The 10,636-nt window shown below is 35.4% G+C and overlaps 1 protein-coding gene across 2 annotated transcripts; it reads left to right on the forward strand.

Moving 5' to 3' along the window:
* The first annotated feature begins 3,542 nt into the window (after positions 1–3,542).
* Positions 3,543–8,129, forward strand: tnfa (tumor necrosis factor a (TNF superfamily, member 2)). 2 transcript variants are annotated; one of them, XM_051871731.1, is made up of 5 exons: positions 3,543–3,699; positions 5,879–6,265; positions 6,349–6,376; positions 6,470–6,541; positions 7,288–8,129. In XM_051871731.1, the coding sequence occupies exons 2-5, from the start codon at positions 6,086–6,088 to the stop codon at positions 7,725–7,727; spliced, it is 720 nt and encodes a 239-aa protein (XP_051727691.1). In that variant the 5' UTR covers positions 3,543–3,699; positions 5,879–6,085; the 3' UTR covers positions 7,728–8,129. The 2 variants fall into 2 exon arrangements, with proteins under 2 accessions (XP_051727691.1, XP_051727690.1); XM_051871730.1 differs by lacking the exon at positions 3,543–3,699 and having other exon boundaries at positions 5,776–6,265.
* The last annotated feature ends 2,507 nt before the right edge of the window (positions 8,130–10,636 follow it).

Genomic DNA, 10,636 nt, shown 5'->3' on the forward strand with positions numbered 1-10,636 from the left:
GGGTCATGTGACACTGAAGACTGGAAAATTCAGCTTTGACATGGCATGAATAAATTATTTTAAAATATATTCAAATAGAAATCAGTTGTTTTAGATTGTAACAATATTTCACAAAATTTGTTTTTACTGCATTTCTAATCAAATAAATGCAGCCTTGGTCAGCATAAGAGATTTGTTCAAAAACATTAAAAACATTTTTTGAAGAGTACATAAGCAATAATAAGCATCATGACACTTGCAAATGTTTGAATGTCATAGATAATAAAATATGAGACCCATATAACTTGATTATGAACAATATTTTAATCTTTATTATGAACGGTATATCTATAAGTATAGTGTACTAGTGCAAAGTTTCTTTACAATAAATGGCACTTGGTTTAATATTTTGTTTGATGCAATGACAAGATCAATGACGAAATGATTTTTTCCACAAATACCTGTCAGATTAGCATGCAATCTGCTAGAATAAAGAGGAAGTTTTGTTATTGTACAAGATTATGAGATCAGGCAGATGAGTGTTAAATTAGTCATGAATTCCCCTCATCTTTCACCCACTGTCCCACTGATCCTGCCGACGAATATGTGGGAGTTACATGAAGAGTTTATCCCATGATGTTGGGTGATGCCTCCCATATGTAGGAGGAAGCTCGGTGTCACATGTTGTCACACCAAACATGGCTTATTTCATGAAAGCTGCCGTAATGTCATTACTCCCGGGATGAGCACGCTTGTTGCGCACCGCTGGAAACGACATCCTATGACCAAACTTTTTAAGCTGTATTTTTATTTCCCAGTTTCACTTCCTTTAGGGAGGTTAATAATATTTTTTTAATGTCATAAGTGAGTAGGAGGAACAGATTAATAAACAGATTAATTTCAGAGTAATTTCAGGGGAATCTTTTAATATGTACAGTGACTGAATCACAAGTATCATGTTTATTGTAAATATACTGTTTAAAAGTGCCTGAGATGAAAACATGAAAATCAACAGAGAGATTAAATTAAAAGATTACACCTATCTATATTTCTATAAAGTCATAAATCAAATTAAGAGTTATGTGACCCAGGCTGAAAGATCAACTGTTTTCAGTTCAGTAGTACTTACACTGAAACGTGACCACAGAGATTCAGTACACTATTTTTAAATGTCCTACTTTTATGTTCTCCAAATTGAGTAGAAGCCTACGTATCTTTCACATCTCTACACCTCTCATGCGTTATGCTGAAAACTTGCATCATTTGGCCCACCTCAGAGTCAATACACTGGAAACTAAATAAAAATTTTTTCTTGACACGAAGCTGTTGGTATAGTGGGATACCACAGTTTCCCCATGTAATTAAACCCACGCATACCTGCAATGTCTGAGTAAAGATGAGAAGGACCAAAACTTGTTTTAGCGCCCTAAAATTCAAAATAGTGGTAGAGGAATTTAAACATTTGGTTTCTTTATCATTCCCATGTACATATATGTCTACAAGCTCAGACAGTATACTATTGGCAGGCGTTCAACTGCAATAGTACACTCAAAGATGATGTAATCTCACTGTTTTTTTCCTTACACAGTAATGAAATTTTAGTAAAAACAATTTGTGATGGTGTGAATCATTTATTAGAAAGTCCAACATGATATAAAATTTCAACTTTCATCACAGTCAGAAATTACAGGCCTAGTAGGTACTACATTTGAATTTATATAGTATGAATACAGGCAGTATGAATAAAATTCAGACTTATTACATCCACCCTGTTGTTACTGTCACATGACATACCAGCGTCAGTTGCGTCTCACTGCCATTCATAAATCCCCTCCTGTGGCCTCATGGGATAGTAAGAGATGGTAAGAGATACAGACGCTATTATCTCCCTATAATATACAATATCTGGACAATACTATTGATGCATCGCGATTCGTGGATTGTTTCTGATATTTTCCAAATCCATCGCAAATCGATTCTGAGCTTTAGTTTTCAACAGCAGATGGCGATCTAGGCAATTTTTTTAACTGCATGCTCAAATGCTCACGAAGAAGAGTGCCCGCGCATTCGGCTGACGGTGTGTTCCAAACGGGATATATCGCCCTCCGAACGGCACTTCGGAGTGAAAACAATCATGGCCTGCAGGGTCGTTCCAAACCGAATGTGCTCAAAACTGGCCACTTTAAAGGGCCCTTCGGAATGAAGTATTTCGAAGTGTACAACTGATGGGCACTTCGGGCCCCCATGATCCTTCGCACAGGGAAGTTGTTTGACGTCACAGAATGGATACAGGAAGCTCGGAGTTCGATTTTACCTATAAATGTATGTACAGTATTTTCCTATACTACTGTAATATTTATACGAGTTAGATTTGGTTTATCAGTCCATTCAAATGTTTCAAATACATAGACACAATATACAATATGGTGCGATAAACAAAAAATAAATAAATAAACTAACGTTAAACAAAAGGCGCAGCTTGCACAATCTACTCCTCCTTGATTGTCTCGTTAAGATGACGCAGAAGTGCGTTCCAAAAAAAGATTTTTTTTGACCCCTACACCCTTCATCCCTTCGAAGCTCTCACTCCGGAGCCCTTCCGAATGGAACGCAGGGCGAGTCTATTAATGTAGCCTAAACAAAGCCCAATGCAAACATCCTTGTAATTCGCTTCAACCTTTCGAACTTTATGAATTATTTTATAGAAGGTTCAAGTGGTGTGTGTCATAACTTGTTAAATATATTATAAATATAAATATTATATATATATATATATATATATATTTTTTTTTTTTTTTTTTTTTTTTTTTACACAAACACATTGTTTCGTTTCAGAAGGCCTTCATTAACTCCACCCCATCCATCCACCCACCCCCGGAGCCGTGTGGAATATGTTTATGATGGATGGATGTGGATGGACACACTTGCCCTGTCCAAATACCCACACTTGCGGTCTTGGCCACTTGAGAGCGCGTGCACGCGACAGGAAGTAAGTGCGCAAGACTGTCCCATGTCTTAAAAATGCCCAAGTGCAGTGTCCTTAATGCACACTAAACCCACACTAAGCGTATCCCACCATGCATTATGTTCGGGAAGTCGCATGCCCCGAAGTCGCGAGATGTCAAGGAAAACATAAGACTGTAAGTTAAATTAATTATATATTACATATAATTTGGTAGTAAAATATAAGGTGTTGCACATTTTATTGATGCAAAGATGAGTAGGCTATGTGTATTTTGTACATCATTTGCAACTGCTTTTTATCACTTAAAGAAGCACCACAATTTTAAAATTGTGTCTTCTGTTAGTTACATAGTGACCACTGAACAGACATTTAGAAGTGTATTTTAAAATGCAAAGTACTGAAAATAATAATTAAAAAAACCCAAAACAAAACAAAAAGCTCTGTAAACGCTTGCATTTTTTGCAAGACTATAAGTGTGTCCCATTGGGTAATCAAAAGTTCTACACACACTTGCAGTCTTCACGCCCACTTAAACGCTTGAGCCAAATACAGGAAATACGTCATGTAAGTAGACAAGTGGTCAAGCGCAAAGACTGCAAGTGTGGATTTGGACAGGGCAACTTTCTTCAGCTCATACTCGTTTGGTAACGCTTTCTGCCATTATAAAGCTTGGATGCGTCAGGATATTTATTAATGTTTCTCCGATTGTGTTCATCAGAAAGAAGAAAGTCATATACACCTAGGATGGCTTGAGGGTGAGTAAAGCTTGGGGTAATTTTCATTTGAAAGTGAATTAATCCTTTAAGGGACATAGTAATAAGAGGAAAAATTATTTGTCAATGCTTTTGCATTCTCTAGCAAATGTTTTGCGTTCCCTCAAGAAACTTTGCATTCGCTCGCAAATATTTACGCTACCCCGATAAATTTGAAACAATGAAATATATTTTTTCCTCCCATCTCATATTTTTTCCATCACCATGTCCCTTTAGGGGCTCCGTATTTGACTGATTTGTTTTGTACGTGTTTTGTATGTTACTTGTAAGTAATTTGCTTTTTTTTCTGTAGGAGTTACATAATCATGTATTTAGTATTTATTAGATATCAAAATCCTCCACTTGACTATTTTCAACAGAGTTTTCATTTTGATACAAAATGTGTACCTTTATAATAATCATACAGATATATATTAGATATTGGAGCATTTATATATCTCTTATCCAATCAATCTGTTATCAATTATCATTTATTTATCCCATAACAACTTATGGGAATTTAAAACAGTCCTAAAACACCTTTTACTTTTCACCTCATATTTTCAAATTGGAAGAATTTTCTTTTTAAATACAATTGCTGTATATAGCAAAATCCCTGTTTACATTAATTGAGAAGAATTTTTTTCTGTAAAACCAGTTTGATGTGACATAACCTAGTCATAGTTTTTGTTGTTTTTCTTGTTATCGAAAAACAAAAGCTACACTAGCTTTTGAGCAAAGCTACACTAACTTCTCAAAAGTCATCAAAACATTAGCTTTTCATGCAGGTCTTACAACATCATTGTCTGAGATAAATGGACAGAATAATTCCTCTGCTATTTCAGGTTCACGCTGTGAGGCCCATAAAAATGTCAAATGCACTTATTCATTTGTGCACTTTCAATCATGTCATGATGAACACACACACACAAAGAGGAAATTGTGATATTCACCTCTCATTTGCACCGGAGGAGGCATTTTTCGGGACTAAGTTTAGAAAACGCAGTGAACAGAGAGCAGAATTTTGCAACAAACAGAAAAATCCATTCTAAACTTTTTGATTTATTCTTAGTAAGAACTCTCAATTGTCATCAGATTTTTGTAGAATATGTGAAATAATATGATTAAGATTATTTTGAATGACATGTATGAATTTAGATTGAACGATTGGACTCATTTAGCCTATAGGTTATGACTAATGAAGATGTTTGAAATTTACATTTCATTCATGGAATTATTAAACAATATCTTCATAATTTATAATTAAATAATAAAACAGCCAGTTACAACATGCTGAGCTTTTGTTCACTTCGTCTCACATTAACTGCTCAAATAAAAATATCTGTTAGCTACCTTACAAATCTACATGAATTACTGTATCCACATATTTTTACATAAAAAATATGTAAAAATCAAAATTATAAAAAAAAACAAACATCATTAATTTCCAATGACAAAGCTGTTCAGATGGAATAAATCTCACAAATGTTTATGTTCAGATGAAAAAACAAAATTAGTAAGATCATAACAATAAGATCATAATAAATATAAAATATGTTATGTAAATAAATAAATCATGTGGATACACTTTATTTAAGGTGTTACACTGTAATTATACATTTAAGTACTGAATAATATTAATTAACTACTACATGAACTTAGGGTTAGGGCTTGGTTTAGGGTTAGTTGCATGTATAATGTATAATTTATAGTTATTACTCTAGTATTACATGTAACGTGTAACAGGGACACTGTAAAAAAGTATTACCAATCATGTAAATGAAAAAATATAAAATGAAAAACATTTAAAATGGCAAATTTTTCATTCAAGATTACATTGTTGTATACTGTATATATATATATATATATATTAAATAAATTTACATTGTTATATACTGTATATATGTATGTGTGTGTATATATATATATATATATATATATAATATATAATATATTAATATATATTATATATTAATATATTATATATATTAATTATATTAAATAAATAAATGTATATTTATACCATACACATATATATGATGTCACACTCAAAACTGTAAACATTTCGCTGAGCTTTATTTTTAGTGATTGTAATTCCCTTGATTTGTGGGTGTGTTTTTTTAATGGTTTCTCCTCTACGTCTCACTCTACCTTTCTCCAACCTCCTCTGACATCACTGGAGTTTCCCCTGGTCTTGCAGTCTCTGAGCTTTAAAAAGAATGAAGAACCAGCATATTCTGAACACAACAGTGACAGACCGACCAAGCAAAGCACTGAAGTGATAAACTGCACTGAGGACACTTTACAGAACCTTTTAAAAAGCATTTTGACAGCATCTGCATTTTTACATATAGTTTAACTTAAGCTTTCAGAGGACAAACACACAGTAATGATGGAGCATGCCAGTCAGGTAGTGTTGGATCTTGAAAAAGTAACGCTGCCCTTGCCGAGGGTGATGGTGCCGAGGAGGAAGGCTGGCACTTCAAAGTCAGGCGTATGGCGGGTGTGTGGGGCTCTTCTGGCTGTGGCCCTGTGTGCTGCCGCTGCTGTCTGCTTCACGCTCAACAAGGTCAGAATCCTGATCCGCACACATCTCATTAACATAATTGTATTATTAGATGTGTAATCATGTGTCTCTTGTTCTCTCTATAGTCTCAGAGTAATCAGGAAAGTGCAACTGGTAAGTTCAGACCCTCAGTTTCAGATCCTCTTTGTTATTTTATTTTCTGTGAAACTAAATAATCTAAAGTCATTTTGTGTCTTTCCCCATCAGGGCTCAAGCTTACAATGAGAGATCATTTTTCAAAAGCAAATTTCACTTCCAAGGCTGCCATCCATTTAACAGGTAAGCTTGATTCCAAAGTCGTAAATGAGCTGTAAATAAATACTAAAAAGTCTCGCACACCAGAGTTATTACTGAATGCGTTAAAAGTTTAAACAATTTTGCATTATAATATACATTTTAAGTCTGAACACTGTAAAAAAGAGTTGTTGGTTTACCTTAAAAAGTAAGGTTGCCTTATAATTTTGAGTTCATTGAAATTAAAAATTTGAGTTGATACAATGAAGGTGATTGATTTAACAGAAACTCAAAATATTATGTTATCTGAACCACATTAATTATTGAAGTTAATTTGACAAAAGAAAAACAAATCTTGAAAATAATTGTTTACAGTGAATACTTTTTGGGGCCATATGAAGTCTAAAAGATGTCCGGACTGTGATTTTGAATAATTTGGTTGTGTGTCCAAAAATGTAGGATGCATAGAATATGTGTTAGGTTTATATTTCACTTCTATAGAATTTTTTGGGACCATTGTGTTGCATGGCATGTTCTCATCCTTGAAAACCATTCAAAATAGACAAAGTAGAAGAAAATATGACCTTGACTACAGTATATGCAGTTTCACTCACAGCAAAGATACAGTTTGTGCATTTTGTGTGTTGGCTGCCAAGAGCATATTGTAATTAAGAGACATATAAAAGACCGTAAGATAAGCATTTATGGGCTACTTTGTTGGGTTGCCACTTGATGTCCAATGTAAAATATGCATGACTTATTCCATGTTTGTTTTTTGTATTCTCTTCTAGGTGCATACGACCCTGAAGTCTCTAATAAAACCCTAGATTGGAGAGTGAACCAGGACCAGGCTTTCTCTTCAGGCGGCTTGAAATTAGTAAACAGGGAGATCATCATTCCTGATGACGGCATTTACTTCGTCTACAGCCAGGTCTCTTTCCACATCTGCTGCGCGTCTGACAGGGGCGCGGACCAAGACATTGTGCATATGAGCCACGCAGTTATGCGCATTTCCGATTCCTATGGAGGCAAAAAGGCGCTTTTCAGCGCTATCCGCTCCGCCTGCGTGCACGCGTCTGACAGTGACGATTTGTCGTACAACACAATTTATCTCGGTGCGGCCTTCCAATTACAAGCTGGAGACAAACTGCTCACCGAGACGACGCCACTACTCCTGCCCCGCGTCGAAAATGAAAACGGAAAGACCTTTTTTGGGGTGTTTGCTCTGTAAGCATAGATGGACATCAAGCAAAACTTGAAAAGTAAGGAAAGAATGGAAACCTGTGGAGAGGAAAGAAATTTCCTGAGCTTCCACTGCAATGTCACACACACAAAAAGAAACTAAACTGACTTCTAGCCAACGTTTTATATTAAAACAGGTCAAAATTATAACTCTATTTAATGGATCAGAAGGATCCAGATATGATGTTATGTGGGGGAAAACATGGGCATTTTGTATTCAGCTGTAAAGCTATCAAAGTTATTTATATATGTTTGTTAAAATGTTAATGTTATGTGTATTTATTGTGTAATTAATTTATTGTACTATTTATTCACCTATTTATTAAAAGAATATCTACTGCACTGCAACTGTAACGAAATTCAAATTTTAATAAATCTAAAACCAAATGAACTCTCAGCAATCCATGCAATCCATATACTGTACAATCAATCTAATGAAATTCTGATGTGTAATTTGCAGTTTTCCAGTTTTCCTTTAAAACAGAAGACAATAAGCTATTTGTCTCTGGCTCTGATATTAGGCTACTGAGAGCAAAAGGATGAATCCTTGGTTGTGTAGAGGGGCACACGGGGCAACTTTTTGAGCAATGTTGCCGGGCAATTTTGCCGAGCGATGTTGCTTGGGCACTTTCTCATTGAGAATGGGCAAAAAATTTCGATCTAAAGTATCCAGATAGGAATTTGTTGCCCATTCTCAATGGAAAAGTGCCCAAGCAACATCACTCGGCAACAATGCTCAAAAAGTTGCCCCTTGTATCATCACCTTTATATTCAAGTTTAGAAAGCAGGGTCCAAGGAAAATTGCATTTCATTTGTGCATTTTGCAAACCCCTCTGCAAGCATGTTTCCGCTGACATTGTTTCCTCATCAGAGACTGTGGTTTCAGTGAGGGGGAATTCCCTTGAATACACCATTATGTCAGGCTTCAGGGGATGCACACATAGAGTGGGCATTTTTGTGGTTACTCCAGGCCTATAATTAACCAACCATGGTCAAGGAGTAGTAAAATCAGCGGGTAACACTTCATAGAGGCATTCATTAGTCATTATCTATTTCCATCTAATATTTGAATAAGAATAAAAGAAAGCACTGATGTTCTGGTGAAATGCTGCTATTAATGAAACTTACGGAGTAAGGCCTGTGGGCTTCAAAGCTGCCAGTGTGTGATTAAGTAGATGTTTTTGAGACACAATTCTGTGAAAAAACTTCTGCTTGAGGCGTTGAGGAATAATGTGTACATTATGATAGATGTAATTCTCTAATTTGCCTACAGCTATAATCTGCCATTAAATATCAATCGGAGTTCGTGTTAAGTTATAGTAGCTTTAATGTTTATAATAAGTTAGTTGTGTGCTTTAAAAATCAATCAGTGTCCATTGGAAGAGTGTTAAAGTTCACCCAAAAATGAAAATTCTGTCATCATTTACTCCCCCTCAAGTTGTTCTAAACCTGTATACATTTCTGTAAGAAACATTTTGGAAGAATGTTTGTAACCAAGCAGATCTCGCCCCCCCATTGACTACCATAGTAGGAAAAAACCCTGTGGTAGTCAATGGGGGGCGAGATCTGCTTGTTTACAAACATTCTTCCAAATATCTTCCTTTGTGTACAGCAGAACAAAGAAATGTATACAGGTTTGGAACAACTTGAGGGGGAGTAAATGATGACAGAATTTTCATTTTTGGGTGAACTATCCCTTTAAGTGTGAATAATGCTTTTTAGCTAAAACTTTTTCATAAATCTCAGGTCAGGGCAAGTTGTCACATGTGTTTTATGTTTATCCAGTTCATTAATTACACTATTTCTCAATGATTTGATATTTTTGTGCAGTGCATTTTTACTTCTTTTTTTCCCATTTTTGTTTCATGGGTCATTTGTGATTCATTTTGTGTTCTGCTAAAAAGTCATTAAATAGTCTGAAGCAGATAATGATTTATGTTGTGGAAGATAACTTTTTATTTGAGAGTTTATAGAGATCATTTAAAAAAAAAAAAAAAAAAAAAAATGTATTCTCAAATCATTGTCAATAAACAGCAGGTTACTATTGTAGCAACCTACCTATATATACAGGTGCTGGTCATATAATTAGAATATCATCAAAAAGTTGATTTATTTCACTAATTCAATTCAAAAAGTAAAACTTGTATATTATATTCATTCATTACACACAGACTGATATATTTCAAATGTTTATTTCTTTTAATTTTATGATTATAACTGACAACTAAGGAAAATCCCAAATTCAGTATCTCAGAAAATTAGAATATTACTTAAGACCAATACAAAGAAAGGATTTTTAGAAATCTTGGCCAACTAAAAACTATGAACATGAAAAGTATGAGCATGTACAGCACTCAATACTTAGTTGGGGCTCCTTTTGCCTGAATTACTGCAGCAATGCGGCATAGCATGGAGTCGATCAGTCTGTGGCACTACTCAGGTGTTATAAGAGCCCAGGTTGCTCTGATAGTGGCCTTCAGCTCTTCTGCATTGTTGGGTCTGGCATATTGCATCTTCCTCTTCACAATACCCCATAGATTTTCTATGGGGTTAAGGTCAGGCGAGTTTGCTAGCCAATTAAGAACAGGGATACCATGGTCCTTAAACCAGGTACTGGTAGCTTTGGCACTGTGTGCAGGTGCCAAGTCCTGTTGGAAAATGAAATCTGCATCTCCATAAAGTTGGTCAGCAGCAGGAAGCATGAAGTGCTCTAAAACTTCCTGGTATACGGCTGCGTTGACCAACACCAGCAGATGACATGGCACCCCAAACCATCACTGACTGTGGAAACTTTACACTGGACCTCAAGCAACGTGGATTGTGTGCCTCTCCTCTCTTCCTCCAGACTCTGGGACCCTGATTTCTAAAGGAAATGCAAAATTTACTTTCATCAGAGGA

Source organism: Ctenopharyngodon idella, chromosome 19 (assembly GCF_019924925.1).
Source record: "Ctenopharyngodon idella isolate HZGC_01 chromosome 19, HZGC01, whole genome shotgun sequence".
Classification (NCBI taxonomy): Eukaryota; Metazoa; Chordata; class Actinopteri; order Cypriniformes; family Xenocyprididae; genus Ctenopharyngodon; species Ctenopharyngodon idella.